The sequence below is a fragment of the Misgurnus anguillicaudatus genome, chromosome 17 (assembly GCF_027580225.2).
Source record: "Misgurnus anguillicaudatus chromosome 17, ASM2758022v2, whole genome shotgun sequence".
Classification (NCBI taxonomy): domain Eukaryota; kingdom Metazoa; phylum Chordata; class Actinopteri; order Cypriniformes; family Cobitidae; genus Misgurnus; species Misgurnus anguillicaudatus.
Genome location: NC_073353.2, coordinates 5,175,001 through 5,193,389, shown reverse-complemented (window position 1 = coordinate 5,193,389; position 18,389 = coordinate 5,175,001). Strand labels below are relative to the sequence as shown.

Below are 18,389 nucleotides of genomic sequence, written 5' to 3'. Positions count from 1 at the left end.
CTAACCCAAACCTCAATTCTAACCCCAACCACAAGAAAAAATAGTTTAAAAATCGGAAGAAAAACCTTGTAGAAACCCATACATAACATGAAATCCTAACCCAAATCCCAAATCTAACCCCAATCGGCAATGAAAAAAAGAAATATACCATAAAGAATGACACAAAAAAGAAATTTGTGCTGAGTGACACGAAAAAAGCTGAAAATACATGACGAAAAAAATTCATCAAATATTTTGTGACTATACCACAAAATGTCTTGAGGTAAGGCTGCATATTAAACGAAGAATGGGAAGACTAGAGAGAAATGATGTCATGTGATGATGAGGCAGGTGACCCCAAAAGCCCTGTCACACCCTCAATAAAGATCAATAATACCAAACACTAATACCAAACAAAAACAACGGAAATCAAAAATAAATGTGTTTATCGTAAAACTGTGCACACATAAAGAATATATCATTTTAATCAAATATGACTGTGTGATCATAGAGAAAAAATAGGTGTTTTGTTAAATTACAACAGATTTCTGTTCCCAAAAATGTTCTGAGGATCCACAAACTCCTTCACCGACTTCAGCATGCCGAGACCCACGCTGGACACGCTTTCTTTCATCCATTCCTTCCGGAGTTTTCCCACTGAGAGAGAGAGAGAGAGAGAGAGAGAGAGAGAGAGAGAGAGAGACATGTTAGACAGCAGGAAGTGAATGGTCTCGTGTGTGTGTGTGTGTGTGTGTGTGTGTTCGCTTGTGTTTGTGTGGCTGTAAGCAGTGGATGATGGATGTTGTGGGGGTTCGGCAGCACTGAGATGTTTTGCATGATGTGATTTATGGAGAGCAGCAGACTGTCAAACTCTCAGCAGAGGGAAACCACAGCGCCGTGTCTCTGCTCGCTTACTCGCTCTCCGGCGCTAAACGCCACTGTCTGTCTGTCCGTCTGTCTGTCCTGTTCACACTAATACTGAAAGAGTTTCCACCAAGAATGCATCAATGTCAACCAAATCATCACTCAACAACAGAAAAATGATAGAGTATTAAACTGAAACAAAACTTATAGACATGATTCATCTAAATATATTTGACACTGGGTAATAAGATGAACTAGTATCATTTCCCCTGCGAGCGGCTCAGGCCTGGCAAAACCGTCCACTAGAGGGATGATGTGCTGTGTGTGGTTTCTGGGACACTGATTTTGTGAATTTATTTTGGGTGGTTGGTGTTTATTGGCCCCAAAGAGACTCTGTACTCTCTATGATATTCCAGTCTCTACATATGACTAAGGGTCTTTTAAACATATGGGATTTTTCTACACACATTTGCAAGTATAACAACAGCTGACCTCTCCTCATAGAGCTGTGTCAAGTCATAACTGGTGTGGGAAAAAATTTTCACTTTCTAACTCAAGGCAATACATAATATATATGTATATGTAAAACTCTATGCAGAGAGATATATATTAGGCTACATTAGAGATTATAAATATTTATTACACGGCTCTCTGGAATGCTTGATTCTGATTGGTCAGTTGAGACATTTGCAGGTTCGTTCTTTTCAAATAATAACCGCTCCAAAGTAATAACGCATAGCCGGTACTACTTGTATGTTTAAAATCCCTCTGTGCCAACAAAGATTACCATTTGGCGCCATCTTGTGACAAACACTGGACAACCACAATTAAGAATGGAAAATTTTGACATTAATTTTAACATGTACGGAAAAAACAAAACATTTAAAAAGTGGATAGAAGAACTAACAACAAAAAGACACAGAGAGCTTACTGAGACTGAACTTGACAAAATAGAGCATGACAGCTACGAAGCCAACACACAAAAAAATACAGAATGGGCATTAAAACTTCTCAAAGACTGGCTAAAATGAGAAAAAATGGAGACAGACAAGTCTGAAGCAGAGGATCTTAATAAGGTATTACGATCATTTTATGCATCTGTGCAAAGTTTCGCGGAAGGATAAAAATGTTAATTTAAAACAAATACGCCAATAAAATGTTTCAAATTCATATTCATGTCCAGTTTTTTTTCTTATGTGGCAAGTAGCCGTGTAATAAGCGGGATAATGTAGAGGCAGCCGGTAGTTATCGCGAAATAAGCCCCTTGAGTGTGATATGATCACACTGTCGGGCTTATTTCCTGATAACTACCGGCTGCCTCTACATTATCCCTTACATATAACCCAAAGCTTAACCCAAGTCTAAAGGGACAAATCCTGAAAATCTTTTTCAATGTTTAAGTGCTATAACTGTGTCCCCGATGTTTCTATCAACCTAGAAAATGTGAAAAAGATCAACCTAGTAACTTAGTTTTGGTAAACCATTCCCTGCAAACACGTGAAAAATGATGTCATTGAAATTTGGCTCCCATTGTGATGTCAGAGGGGAATCTTATTATAATAATACCGCCCCTTAATCTGCACTATCCAACCACGGCAATGCCATTTAGTGCAGAGATCAGCTCATTGGCATTTAAAAGACAGACTCAAAACAGCACATTTTTGCTATCGCCTACAAAGTGGCAATTTTAACATGTTATGATAAATTATTATCTATGGTATTTTGAGCTCAAATTTTACATATGTACTTTGGGGACACCAACGATTTATTTGACATCTTAAAAAAGTCTTGTAAAATGTCCTTAAGCTTAACTTGGTGAAAAGGTGATATACACCTTTAAATTAATATAACTCTGGCATTTTTTTTTTGGGGTCTAGAAGCCTAATTGTGGTTTTAATTTTGGTAATTTTTGGTTTTAAAGAAGACACTTCAACATTTTTTAGGGAAGTGTCTGGAGGTGAAAATATTATTATTTTTTTTAAAGCAGTTTACATTTATTTGTAATAAATAAAAATGCAATATAGTATAATTTTTAATACATAAAATTGTCAAAAAACTGAGGTTTGTGCTGGTTTGCTTTGAGGTTTGCTGCATACTTGTGTCATAAATGAATAAATTACAGTTACTGCATTATTATTATTACTGCTAAAAGGTTTTGAAATATGAAAAAGTCATTCTTAGACCTTTACAACAATATATAGTTTGTCGTGATAGATTAACATTTACATAAAAAATATTGAAGTAAACCTAGGTGTCCCGCTCACGGGACAGCGCCAATTAACGGGTTAACCCCTTAAACTGCAATTTATCGACTGGCCGCTTGAGGCTGACTCCAAAAGGGAGTCAATTCCCTTAGACCACCATGTTAAAAATGCCCAACTTTACAGCAGAAAAAAATATGTCTACAGCCTGGTACAAAAAGTGTTTTTGCACGCACAAACTGTTGGTTAAATCAAAATGCTATCTAGCATGTTTATAATTTGTGCCACTGTGCCACCTTTATTAGCATTACTCCTATACATTTTTTAATAAAATATTTGTAAGTGTATATGATAGGGCTGGGTATCGATTCAGATGTTCCAGATCGATTTGATTTCTATTCACAGGCTATCAAATCAATTCATTTTCGATTCTCGGTTCGATTCACGATTCTGATTCACAAATCGATTTTTATACTCGACTCTTGATTCAACGCAATGAATATAGATTTAATACAAATACTATATTTATAAAAAAGAACAGTGAATACAAGTGGGTAATTCATAAAAACAAATTAAGAGCCACAAACCTGTATATTAAACTCTTTGGGTACATTAAAACAGAACCAATCTGTAATTTTCATGTTAAATACAATAAAATTTTGATGCAAGATGAAAAATGTATGCTAAAAAAAGTCAGACCAGTCGCATTCCTTGATCAAACAGGATCAGGTTATTTCATAAAAAAAAAAATCTATTTGTGGCCTTTGAGAATCGATTTTAAATCGACCACGTAAAAAAACACGATTCCTCGAAAAATTTATTTTTTGCCCAGCCCTAGTATATGAATCGAGATTTCATCATTTCATTTGTGCAACCAAACAAGTTTGATCAAATTTTTAAAAACAAGCAATAGTAAAAGCCATGATGACTGCATTATCAAAACCACTCTGTATTTTCATCTAAATGTATGCAAGACTTCTTTAAAATTAATCTAAACGGTTCAAAACGACCGCATAATATGTTTCCATGTGATGATTTCTGTGTTATTAAATCATTGTTTTAATGTGTTTGGATATTTTGACAAATCTTTTGTGTGGGGAACGCTGCTGTCCACACATCCCTCGTGCTCTATTCTCTCTGTCTCGCACGCTTAATATGATTGATAAGCAGGCAGACGGCATTTCGTCACATAATACGTTACTGTTTGAGAAGGGGGCGGGGTTTAGGCCAAGGCCAGCTTGCTACTGGCACCACCCCAACCCGAGGTTCTCTCATCCATATGCAAATAGGTCTCGTGGCGACAGAGCCATTCACCTCGTATGAAAGACCAGACGGCCGGCCCGCCGATCGCACGACCAGCCAATCGTGAGCGGGGTGCGTCGGCCCCTCCCCCAACCCCCCGCCGGTGCGGTGCGTCTCTGCTGGGCGGCGGAGAGAAACAGAAGGTGGCAGAACTGCATCATTGCTTCCATCAGAGAGATAATTTATACATCTATCATCTCACCATCAGCTCATATTCTCACTCTCTCTTTCTATCGCTGGCCTGTCACTCTTCATCTCTCATACAGCCGAGATGCCCGAAACTCCAGCCAAATGCAAAACAGAGGCGTGCGTGTCCCGTAACGGCTGAATCAAGTGAGGTTGATGCACTCTCGTACAGCATTTGCCGTGTAACCTCAGGCCTTCACCTGTACAAACACACGCATGCTGTTTATTCGACACTATCTTCACACCCGCTGGGCTCCGGGACTGCGCTTCACAGCGACACATATTAGTCCACGAATCCGTCCGCATGGTGCCAAACAAACAAAGCATTAAAAACTAAACCCCTGCAGTGATGTCCGACAGAATATGAATCATTACGGTCAAAGTAACAAAGCACTTGAACCTTGTACTTAAAGGGATAGTTCACCCAAAATTAAAAATTCTGTCAACATTTTCTCATTGTCATGTAATCTGTATGAATTTCATTTTTCTGATGTACACCAAAGAAGATATTGTGAGAAATGATGGAAGCACACAGCTGATAACCATTGACTTCCATAGTAGGAAAACAAATATGATGGATTTCAATGGGTACCATTAACTGTGTGCTTACCATAATTTATCAAAATATCTTCATCATTTATCATAAATACTTCTATAATATTAGTTTTCCTACTATGGAAGTCAATGATTACCATCAACTGTGTGCTCACCATCATTTATCAACATATCTTCTTTGGTGTACATCAGAAAAAAGAAATTCATACAGGTTTAAAACAACATGAGGGTGAGAAAATGATGACAAAATTTTCATTTTTGGGTGAACTAACCCTTTAAATGACTCAACTCTGTGTTGGGCATCAGTGGCAAACACTCGAATAGTGTCAAGAGAATGATTCATTTTAGTGAATCTGTTTCAATGAACTAGTTAAAAAACAGCATTAACTTGTAGATTTATCTTAATACTTACACCATCATCTAACCTGCTTTTGTGCTTTTCACTGAACCATGAATCTTCATCATGCCAAAGAACGACTCGATCACAAATCCTAAATTATTTGCGGTGGATTTATTCGTGCTTCTGTAGTGCCTTAATGTTTCATTATCTGTCTTAAACAGGTAGCCTAATCTATTTTAGCTGTTTCCCTAAAACCACAAAAAAGCACAAAGGACATCGTTGTGTTGTTTAAACATGTGGCCAATGTGTAACAAACTGTGTTTAAAAAGAGAGGTGGTCTGGAAAATGTGTGTGTTTGGCTGCATTCATTGCTCTGACCTACGGTAAACATGGGTTAGTAAAGTGTGTGTGCCCTCCCACCTCATCGGACCAGACTACACCCGACACGCACACACACATGCGCACGCGCGCGCACACACACACACACACGCACACACACACACACACACTTTGTCATGCTGTGATTGTGTGTGTGCAGACAAAAGGGCCTGTCGGCAGGCAGATAGTACCACAGTACAGCTATTAATCACAATTACTGAGAAAACCACAATACACAACACACGCACACAAACTGTTTTAATGTAAAACTTTTTTAAATAGTTGCCAGGAAATTTTGTACAAATTATCTAAGCATTACATTTTTTTTTAAATCATACATATATAACACGTAAACTCTTGGGAGACATGAAAAGAGAAAGCTTGTGTGTGTGTGTGTGCGCTTGTGTGTGTGTGATTAATGGGTCTGGTGATGTTTAGCTAACAGCGGGCGGATGTTAATGTAGATAAGCTGTGTGTTTTAAACCCAATAAACCAGGACAAACCACTGACCCAAACTCAAGCTCAGTCCATCACCTGATAAACTGAAGTCCCAGGCTCAACAGAAGTGTGAATATAACCATTTATGTCATTGTGTTAAAATGCTGTACTGTTTGAAATTTACCTCCATGATGGTGAGACAAACTTCCCCCGTTGGCCAGAATTTCCTCTCGGGCTGCATGCTACACAAAACACCCCCAAAAATGTTAACATTATTTATAAATTTTAAAGTGGTTAATATGGATAAAAAACTGCAGTGGTTTAAAAATGCAAAAAGTTGTTTACGTACCTCCACTTGTTCATAGATGTGAACCGGATCACTCAGACCTCGGTAATTAAAGGCAAAATAGAAATACACACAAGCACCGGCGTCATACGTCTGTGTAACTCTAGAAACAGCAAAAAAAAAAGTAATTTTAAATTTACTGACTTCAAGTCCTTCTGGAACTTCATATTTAAGGGGTGATGATAATGTAGTGTGGATAATCGGTGTGAAACTGATTTGAGATTTATAGTTTGTTATGGAAAAGGAAACATGTGCAGAAACAACTAAAAGTTAAAAATATACATTTTTACATCAAAAAACTAAACAATACTCATTGCTAAAACACATTGCAACATTGGCTCTCAATGTTCCAAGCAATAAAAGAAACCTGATGTGTTTGAGAAACCTGTCAAAAAAACATTATTTTTATAAATTCAATTTGTGACCAAACAGGCACAGAAATAGATAAATACAAAACTTCATGAACACAATGTCATGTGTCTATAAAGATCACCTAATAAATTCATTTTTATATGTTGTTTGAAGATAATTGTGTCTCGCCTGTGTGTGTACACAATCACTTCGCGCAGGCCCCACCCACAACTGTCCGAAGACCACAGCTAGGTCATGATTTCTATTTTTACATAATTCATTACCGCACATTGAAGTAAGGTGATTGTCTTATTAAAAACAGTGTATTATAACAGTAAACAGATGGTGAAGCAGCAGCAGCTCATTTGCATTTAAAGAGACAGGACCGATCGCTGCATGTCTTGGAAATATAACTAATTCGTGCTGCTCAGAAAGGATTTAAACATTGACAGGTGGTCTTTTCAATGGCATTAATTAGGAATTGTTTAATGGTGGAGATCTGAAACTGTTCAGCTGTGCACAATTTTAAGATCATTTGCGATTTACAGATTTCACATCTGAAAGTGAAGCGTATGCATGTTTTCAGTGCGTACATTCATTCTACGAATCACATGTACATGCTTTAAAGAAATGATAGTAAGATCAAATTTAGAACGGTTTCTACTAGGGATGCATAACGATTAATCTCGATGAATCTATAGCACAATAAAAGTTTTTGTTTACATCATATATGTGTGTGAACTGTGTATAATAACTGTGTATAATAAATGCATTTTTTACATTTTGTACATTTATGTATAATTTACATATAAATATAAATACTTAATATATAAATTAAATTATACATGCATGTGTGCATATTTATATATAGATAATTATTATACACAGTTTACACACCTATGATGTAAACAAAAACTTTTATTCTGCTATAGATTAAATGAGATTAATCGTTATGCATCCCTAGTTTCTACACATCATTTTATAAATGCCCCGCAGAACCTTCCAACAACAGGTCATTTGAAATGTCCTCCTACAACCTCTTACTTAAATATTTCATTTAAAAAAAAAATATATGAACCTGTATTTCAGCCAGACTTGCTTTTTTGACCCTTGACTTTGAGACAGAGAAAGTTTAAGGGTTGTTATCTGGTTTTGTAGAGGTTAAATGGCCACATCAGTCACGGTCAGAAAGCACAAGACAGAAAACAAATGACTGACAAAAACACACTTTTGATCAGATCTCTCTCCTTCCCTTCCTCTCTCTCATGCTTAAAGGAATAGTTTACTCAAATACGAAACACCAACAAAAGTGAAACAATATGTTTGTGAGAAAAAAATGATTCATAGACAAATAAGAAGCAATGAAATTTGATGTGTCGCCATATTTGAACTAGCCATGCTTTTCTAGATAATCATTGTTATGGATAAGACGTATTGTTCACTAAATAAGCTCAAAATATGAATCAATTCCTCTCAAAAACGCATCACTTCACTTTAGAAGACATTTATTAACCCATTGGAGTCATTTGGATGACAATTAATGTATGTGTTATCTGAAGCTTCATCCTGTTGAGCTCCATATAAGAAGAGATCACATTAGAGAGTTTCAATATAAAATTATTATTTTTGTGTTTAACTGAGAAAGGAAGTCAAATACATCTAGGATGATATTATGAGCTATTACTTCAAAGCATGGGTTTTCAATTTTTTTTATTTACCTAAATTATTTACTTTAAGTAACACCTAAAATGTTAAAAAAGTATTTATTTACACATTTGCATACTTAATTTTTATTTATTTTTCATTCAACTTTATGTTTCTACCATGGCCCAAATTTTTGCCTGAAATAGGGAACTTATCACAGAACAGGGAGGGGCAGCAAGACGATGACGACGTCTATGCGACACAACGATTGGCTATGAACTACGTACAGACACATTTAATAGACATTCGTAGTGCCCAATAAACAGCTCTACGCATTCGTAAACCCCGCCTCAAATATGTGGTTCCCAGACCACGTCTCATTTTCTAAGAAACTGGTCTGGTGTTAGCCAGGCTAGTTTTTATCAGTAGTATTTTACATAGTTATTGTTATTATTACCTATATATATTTTGTAATGTTGTGAAATGGTCACATGGAGATTAAACAAATAAAATATATCTTTTGTTAATAAAAAATTTAAATTTTTTATTTGTATCTTATGATTTAATTGAAAGTAATTAATGAAATGCTTTTCATCGATTCACCCCCTGCAATTCCCTCAAAAACCACTAGGGGTTCACAAACCATAGTTTGGGAGACCCTGCTTTAAGGCAAGATAAGAGTGAACCCTGACTTTCAACACATTTTCAAAAAAAAAAAAAAAAAATGTGTTTGCGTGTGCAAAAACAGACACCATGATTCCAAAGTGTTATGTCTAGTTGCTAGGGTGTTTCTAAGGTGTTCTGTCTGGTTGCTAGGCTGTTGCTTAGGTGTTCTGTCTGGTTGCTAGGCTGTTGCTTAGGTGTTCTGTCTGGTTGCTAGGCTGTTGCTTAGGTGTTCTGTCTAGTTGCTAGGGTGTTCTGTCTAGTTGCTAGGGTGTTCTGTCTAGTTGCTAGGGTGTTGCTTGGGTGTTCGGTCTAGTTGCTAGGGTGTTGCTTAGGTGTTCTGTCTAGTTGCTAGGGCATTGTTGAGCAAAGCCTGTCTTTTTATGTGTGTAACCCTGCATGTGGAGAATGGTGGAAACTGTACACCCCTCTCCTTGCACTCCCTCGGAATCCTCTCCTTCACATTCCTGCACAAGTCCAAAACCCTGAAAAAAAAGAGATCGACAATGAAATCCTTCAGTATCATTATGCTGTGTTTTCATGACAGATATTAGCAGTGGCGCTCAATAAACTAATGAGTTTGTGTGTGTGTGTGACCAAATCACATCAGGAAAGACTGAAGTTAGGTGTCCTTTGTATCAATTGTGCCCTTGTATCTTTATTACCCCTCTAAACAAAACAGACAGAAAGTGAGCACAGACAGACTGACTCTCACCTGTCCCACGGCACAGACGTCTCAAATGACTCGCCAATCACATAGTAGTCCATGCCCAGGTCCTTTACACACAAACAACACTTAATGTAAGACAACACTATCATGTGCTAAGATAGGTGACTTAAAACAGGGAGTGAGATTTTATGTTTTGTGTCTTAAGCTTAAGTTAGGAGAAAAATTAATTCATTGTATAAATGAAATGCAAATTTAATTGCAATACCAAAATACCGTATGGTAAGAAAATAAAGGGCACATATCATGAAAATCTGACTTTTCAATGTTTAAGTGCTATAAACTATCAACCAAGAACATGTAAAAAAAACCCAGGAACTTAGTTTTGGTAAACCATTCTCTGCAAGCATGTGAAAAAATAGGTCAAATTGAAATTTGGCTCCCCTTGTGATGTCAGAAGGGGATTTTAAATGTAATAATACCGCCCCTTAAAGGAATAGTCTACTCATTTTCAATATTAAACTATGTTATTACCTTAACTAAGAATTGTTGATACATTCCTCTATCATCTGTGTGCGTGCACGTAAGCGCTGGAGCGCGCTGCGACGCTTCGATAGCATTTAGCTTAGCCCCATTCATTCAATGGTATCAAACAGAGATAAAGTTAGAAGTGACCAAACACATCAACGTTTTTCCTATTTAAGACGAGTAGTTATACGACCAAGTTTGGTGGTACAAAATAAAACGTAGCGCTTTTCTAAGCGGATTTAAAAGAGGAACTATATTTTATGGTGTAATAGCACTTTTGGGAGTACTTCGACTCGCCTGAAAAGTCCGCTCCCCTTCTCACTCTCATAATGGGAGAGGGAGGGTGTTACTGCGCCGAGTCCAAGTACTCCCAAAAGTGCTATTACGCCATTAAATATAGTTCCTCTTTTAAATCCGTTTAGAAAAGCGCTACGTTTTATTTTGTACCACCAAACTTGCTCGTATAACTACTCGTCTTAAATAGGAAAAACGTTGATGTGTTTGGTCACTTCTAACTTTATCTCTGTTTGATACCATTGAATGAATGGCGCTAAGCTAAATGCTATCAAAGCGTCGCAGCGCGCTCCAGCACTTACGAGTACGCACACAGATGATAGAGGGATGTATCAACAATTCTTAGTTAAGGTAATAACATATTTTAATATTGAAAATGAGTAGACTATTCCTTTAATCTGCACTATCCAACCACAGCACTGCCATTTAGTGCAGAGAGAGAGATGGCAATGTTAACATGTTATAATAAATTATGTATATGATATTTTGAGCTAAAACTTCACATATGTACTCTGAGGACACCAAAGATTTATTGTAGATCTTAAAAAATGAAACGTCCCCTTTAAAACTATTGTCATAACTACTCATTTATTGGAAATAAACTGTTTTTGTGTTAATCACCGTAACAAACATTGTACACTCCAAGTATACAGCAGACATCAAAATCAAGATTAAAAGTGACTTCAAATAAAGGTAATTTGAGTTTCATAACACACCCGTAGATATGCAATCACAAACGTCAGCATGTATCCTCTCTGACCGTTATCTTCACCTGCAGCAAGACCCCTGAAACACACACAGACAGGTCACAGTGAAAACACATACACACGTATTACCAGCACAGTAACGTATGAAGTGAAAACGATGAGGTCTGGTGAACATTTCCTTCATGAACACACACACACACACACCGGCAGCGGTAGTTCAATAAGGTCAGTGGTAGGATTCACCCGCTATCAATCACAATCAGACTCTAATGAAATATTCTTAAAATCAACACAAGCTGGTGAATGCAGAAACCCAACAATCTGTTCACTCACACACACACATGCACACAAGCAGTGATAAATGAGGCAGGATGAAAGGACAGAGACAAACGTTACTACTTCTGTATAGAATCAGCAAGATCAGTGAAGGTCAAAGGTCATCAACCCTTATGACCTCTACTACAGCACACTGCTAACATACTCACTACAGCTCTATGGTAACAGCATGAATTAGTGGCACACACACACACAAACTTATAAAAATAACTCTTTCTTACCCGAATTTGGCTGCAATGTCGTAAACCTGTTTCTCGTGCTGCAAAACCTTCCCACGATCCCCTTCAAACAACAGAGTAGCGACACATAGCTGGTGTGGATCAAATCCTTTAAACTGAAAACACATAAATAAAAACGCGACTTATGACATATCAGTTTTATTATAAAGAAACTGACGTTTTGTGAAAATTTTATATTTTCATGCTTTGAAATGACTTTCAATATTGCTCTCGGAGTCGTGTGATATAGCTGATTGCCTCCTCTACCATAACTTAATGATTAGGTTAATAGGTTGTTAACAGTGGTATACAAGCTCGTACCTCAGTCCTAAATCATACAATAATAAACATAAGATTTGACCTAAATGTAATCCTACAATCTGAGTGGCGGACAGAAATTTTGTTTTGTTTTTTGCAAAACTTGTCAAGTGGACATTAGAATAAAGTTTATAGCATGATGTTTGATTAACCAATCAGAATCGAGCATTCCAGAGAGCAGTCAGAACAGTATTTAAATGGTGTTAAAAGAGAGGCCACACCCCTCTCACCTTTGTGATGTAGAACTTTTTCAACCCGTCCAAAAATGAGGTGAATATGGAGGACACTTGTGGTTTGAGTGCATGACCTGCCAAAACATAAAAAAATCATCAATAAACTTCAGTTAGAGATAATGAAATGCTCTTTTAATCAGGGGTGTGTGTGTGTGTGTGTGTGTGTGTGTGTGTGTGTGTGTGCGGTCATTGGCCTTCCTCTCTTAAAGACCCTCACACCGCTTAACTGTCAACAAACATCCTTCAATTCTGCCACCCGGATTCTCCCAATAGACTCTCAGATTTATTAGTCGTGAGAACAATAGCACAGTAATGACTAGAGAGAAAGAGATGGAAAGAGAGAGAGTTAATGAGAGAGGGAGGGAAGGAGAGTGAGAGGGAGAGAGAGAGAGACAAAAGAGAGTATAAGAGGGAGAGACAGAGAGAAAATAAGAGAGATAGAATGAGGAAGAATGAGAGAGCACGAATGTTGAGAAGAGATTGTCATAAATCATTGTGATGCAGCTGGTCTGATAAGAAACATTGGTAAATCACACACACACAGGCGTACACACACAAAGACACGGGCACACACAGACACACACACACACACACACACACAAAGAAACGGGCACACACCCTGGGCACACCCACGGGCTAAGGCAGGGACGCGCGCACACACACACGGCGGCACACACAAACACAAAGACACGTGCACATGCAAGGGCACACGCAAACACACGGGCACACCCAGTGACACACACAAACACGTGCGCACACACACAAACACACACACAAAGACACGGGCACACACCCTGGGCACGCACACGGGCTCAGGCAGGAGCGCGCACACACACAAAGACACGGGCACACACCCTGGGCACACACACGGGCTCAGGCAGGGACGCGCACACACACACACACACACACACACACACACACACACACAGATGCACACACACACGGGCGCACACACACACGGGCGCAAACACACACGGGCGCAAACACACACGGGCGCAAACACACACGGGCGCAAACACACACGGGCGCAAACACACACGGGCCCGCACACACACGGGCCCGCACACACACGGGCCCACACACACACGGGCACACACACACACACACACGGGCCCGCACACACACACACGGGCCCGCACACACACACACGGGCCCGCACACACACACACACAGGCCCACAAACACGGGCGCACACAACGGCATGGGCCCAAACAAACACCAAGAAACGCGCACACACACATGGGCACACAAGGGCATGGGCACACACACATGGGCGCACACACGCACACGGGCGGACACCCACAGTGACCCACACAAACACACCGTGCGCACACACACACAAAGACACGGGCACACTCCCTGGGCGCACACACACGGGCCCAGGCAGGGACGCGCACACACAAACGGACGCACACACACACGGGCGCAAACACAGACGGGCCAACACACACACACAGGCCCACAAACACAGGCGCGCACACACACGGGCACAAACGCACAGGTGCACACAAACACCAAGACACACGCACACACACATGGGCGCACACACGCACGCTGGCGGACACACAGGCACACACACATTCAAAACAAACAAATACAAACACATGATAAGATGAAAAAATAAACCCCAGGATCCCACACCCTTAAATGAACAATTCTCATGCATTAACAATTCAGTTATATTCACCTGATTTACAGATCAATTAAAATTAAATATTTAATATCTTTTGTGTGACTAATTGCTTTAAAAAAAATTAAGTAATAAATAAACAAAAATCAAATATTAAGTCAACTTCAATAAAACCTACAGTTAAGTTGTTAAAGTTTATTGTTTATCACACAGTAAACATACAGTTTGACTCTGTATATCATTAAAGATTCATTTGCAACAGTGCAGATCGCTGCTTTAAAAATTATGTAGTAGTGTGGCAAGGTGGTGAACGTAACAAAAACTCGACGCAGGCCAGACTCGAACCCATGTCACCACAAGAGTGTTTATGCACTATTACTCTACAGCCATAACTATTTAACAACCTTTAATTCTGTCCTAACTCACCCATGTTACATTAAGCACAGTCAACAGTTTCCAAAAGTTTCCTCAAAAAGTATTTTCAGTGCCCCACAAATTGAGAAGACCTTTAGTTTGTCAGGCGGTTTCATTGTGATATTACCACAGTGAATGTGTTTGAATGCAGTGTAGCACTCATTAACTTTATTCAGGATGTGTGATTATAATACAGATAGAAAAACAACACGGGCACACTTCTGGGTTTAAAGACCAAGCATACATGATGCAGAAACTATGATCACAGAGACTGGAGTCTTCATTAAATAGTCAATACATCTCTCTCTCTCTCTCTCTCTCTCTCTCTCTCTCTCAGAAATGCACAGTGGATGAAAACACAGAGCCGTACAGGAGTTAATGAGCTCCCTGGAGATAAGGGGAACTTTTCCAGAAATATCTGGCAACCCCTGATGAATCCTCCCACATCTCCACATGTAATGTTATAAAGGCGCTCTGCACTGTGAGCTTAATTGCTGCCAGAGACATTTATCATTGTTCCTGAACTGCGTGTTTGTGCGCTCGCTCGCTCATTCTCTCAGCTGGCAAAATAATGATCAATTTCACTTTATATGAGATGCTGTGAGCGAGGATCCTCCAGAGATAAATTACACCACACCAAATTAAACCACTTGATGTAATGAATACACAAAACAACAACAACAAGTAATAAAAACAAAAAAGCTCTCAAATGCTAAATCTTTCAATTCATCTGAGCGGAGGGGAATATAAGAGCAGATTCTGTCTTTATAGCAGATCATTTTAAAAACAGCCTTATTCTGCTTCTCTAGTGGGTTTATCTTTTTTTGTCTATCTTTCTGCCTGTAGTTTACACGTGCACACAGTGAAATTGAAGAGCTCAGATGCAAAACCCGCTAAGTACACCTGGCTTGATTTCTTGTATTATTTATCAAACTCTTAATGGATTCTGCCTAAAACCAGTATTTCTGAATGGCCTGATGACGGTATTAATCAGATTTAACAAAAAAGTATTTGAAGAGCGTATAATACGTATTAGTGATGGGGGTCTTGTCATAACCTGTTGGCCCCACGGGTAACCCACGTGTCGAGTAAAGAAATTGTCACTTTATATGCGGGGCGGGTCAAAATTAAAAACCCAGGTATGTGGCGTGCTATTTACTATAGCCTATATAAAATATTTGGGAATATATATATTTTATAAGGTTCTTTGATAACGTTACAATACGTAGGCCTACCAAATAATTCTGGTTGGGTTGTAAAAAGAAAACCCACCTGGGCATCACTAGTATGATTGAAAGCATTCGGTTACAATCATCATCAAATTTTTGACAGACGTGGTGTTTAGCATCTGAACTATTCAATTATTTCCTTATGCATTGAACAGAAAGAAAATAAATAAATATGCTTAAAATAAATTTTTAAACTAAAAGCAATTATTGCAAATGATTTGTGTCAAAAGATTTTATTTAAGTTTAAAGTGCAGGGAAGTCACATGTTGACTTTCTGAGGAGTACTGTTGTTTGAGTAGTCTAAAGTTTTAAATATCGTTCTATATTAAAAAGAAAAGCAGAATTTACACCACAACTATAAAGATACGAGGAACGATAAAACAGAGACCAGTTTATTTCAGCTGATGAACGATAAAACACAAATTCAAATTTTGTGGATTCCTGATGTTGTTTGTTGATTGTAGCACAACTTTTAATGGTCGAATTAAAAAAGTAATGTAGCACCTGGGAAGTTGTGTTTTTAGAGAGCGTATAACACTGACAAGAGCATCCACCTCAAGTCAGATTTTGGAGGAAAAATGTTCAGCATTGAAAACGTGAAGCTCATCTACATCCTACATCTAAAGCTGAAATGTATAATGTCATAGTTAAGGTATGTTAGTGTGAATGCTTATGTAGTTATAGCTAGAGGTAGGTAAATTAAACCGATAAAACTGTGTCAACTGGTAGAGATTTGGACTATCGTCTCTATCAAGGTTATGTGCTCAAAATGCTGTGCACGTGTTCACAAAAACGTAACATTTGCAAGCGTTTTTAGGCACCGCAGTTGGCCCATATTTGTTTTTACTGCCGCAAGCGGAATGCCTATAAAGAAATGCAACACAGATTTTTTTTATCTAATGGGAGTGGTATGCACCAAGCTAAGAAAAGGCTACAAACAGCCTACACCTAACCTATGGCGTAACTAGGGCATAGAACTTACTCACAACTATAAATGACCCTTTAGCCTTAAAAACACATATGCTTCAAAATGCCCATTTTTGCAAGTATTCTCAAAACTTCATTTAGGTCTTTCTTACTTTAGAAAGTAAACAGCTTAAAAAAACATGTGTAACCGTATATTGGATCCGGACTTTGGTCTTAAAGGGGAAGTTACCTAAAATTGCTCCTGTCTGTCATTAATTTTAATCAAACTCTTGCCTAATTTACCATTCTACCTTAAACAATATTTTTGTTTGTTTGTTTTTGTCTTTTATTTCGGCTTGTATTTTTTGTAAGTACGTTTTTTGTGATATTGACCTTGATGACAAGAATTATGAAAATTCTATGGTATCAAAACTTAGGGGCATAAAAATACATCGATATGGATCAGGGATGGGCAACTGGCGGCCCGGGGAAAATTTTAATACAGCCCGCTGGACCATATTATACTTCATCAAATACTTTTAAATGATGATTTTTGTATTGGGATGTAAAACCTCCAAACCAGGAGGGGGCGCTATGTCCCGCGGATCGTCACAGTAAGCATAGTCCAGTGTTTGGGCTTATGTGAAGAAGAGGTCTTCATGGGTCCGAAAACCCGAGGTCCTACCCGAGATCCGATCAGGTTCGGGTCTAAAAGTTTCATGCATGCCTCGGACACGGGTCGGGTACAGTAATCGGGTCTCGGGTTATTTAAAATGAATGTGTTTTTGCCAAACGGACTCGAGAAGCCCTCAACTATGTGTGTTAATGTCCTTTTCAAACCTCTCCTCTGTTTGCTAAGAGCGCTTGGACATTGTGTGGCTGGCGATAGGTACATTTTCATTGAGACAGACATGTACTTTTTAGCGGTTACCTTGGTGTCACCGTCATGTAAACACATGGAGCAGCTCGCCAAATTGCTTGCGAGTCCACCGGGGGTGCACACACGTCAGTTTACATTCGGGTCCAGTCGGGTTAAAAACAATGCCACTGGTTTGGGTGACGGGTCGTACTCGGGCCAGAATTGCTCTCAGATTTGAAAGGTTAAATACATTGTAATAATTTTTTTTTTATATATTTTGTTTTTAATTTATTTATTATTTATTTTAAATAATTTTGTTCTTTGAGGGCCGGATGAGAAACTCCTCTATACTAATATTAAAGTGCCTTGCTTGTTACAGATGTTAAAGCAATGCAGTTAAGAAGTTTTATCTGAAATGCTTGTCCACTGAAAATAAAGTTATGATTTAGAATTTTAGAAGTTTTATAGTTAAAATCTTTAAAGACAGTTCATTGTATATTGTGGTTTCTTAATAAAGAAAATTAAGAATGATTTAATTTTTGCGTGTGGTTCTGGCACCCTTGGTATAAAGGAGAAAAATGCTGGCCCTCGTCATTATCAAAGTTGCCCATCCCTGATATGGATCCATGCATCGATTCCATTTCTAATGATACGATGCATTGATGGCACACATAAAATATCGATATGAGGTACCTTTATTTTGACACTGAACATGCCCTTATTCCTTGCTGTAACGTCCATCTACGCATTTCTGCCAAACACATTTTTTCACATGCTAGTGTCAGCAATTGAATGCAATGCAG

General features: G+C 38.4%; 1 protein-coding gene across 2 annotated transcripts in view; it reads right to left on the bottom strand.

Moving 5' to 3' along the window:
* Nucleotides 1-408: 408 nt before the first annotated feature.
* Nucleotides 409-18,389, bottom strand: part of agps (alkylglycerone phosphate synthase) — a 51,981-nt gene continuing 34,000 nt past the window's right edge. Inside the window, exons 13-20 of one of the 2 annotated variants that reach the window (XM_073854869.1) lie at nucleotides 12,546-12,622; nucleotides 12,001-12,113; nucleotides 11,453-11,522; nucleotides 9,963-10,024; nucleotides 9,642-9,732; nucleotides 6,593-6,691; nucleotides 6,428-6,485; nucleotides 409-636 (exon numbers count right to left, since the gene is read on the bottom strand). In XM_073854869.1, coding sequence (XP_073710970.1) covers nucleotides 515-636; nucleotides 6,428-6,485; nucleotides 6,593-6,691; nucleotides 9,642-9,732; nucleotides 9,963-10,024; nucleotides 11,453-11,522; nucleotides 12,001-12,113; nucleotides 12,546-12,622 — 692 coding nt within the window. In that variant the 3' untranslated portion in view covers nucleotides 409-514. Of the gene's footprint in view, nucleotides 637-6,427; nucleotides 6,486-6,592; nucleotides 6,695-9,641; nucleotides 9,733-9,962; nucleotides 10,025-11,452; nucleotides 11,523-12,000; nucleotides 12,114-12,545; nucleotides 12,623-18,389 lie in introns of both variants that reach the window. The other variant, XM_073854868.1, reaches the window with a different exon arrangement.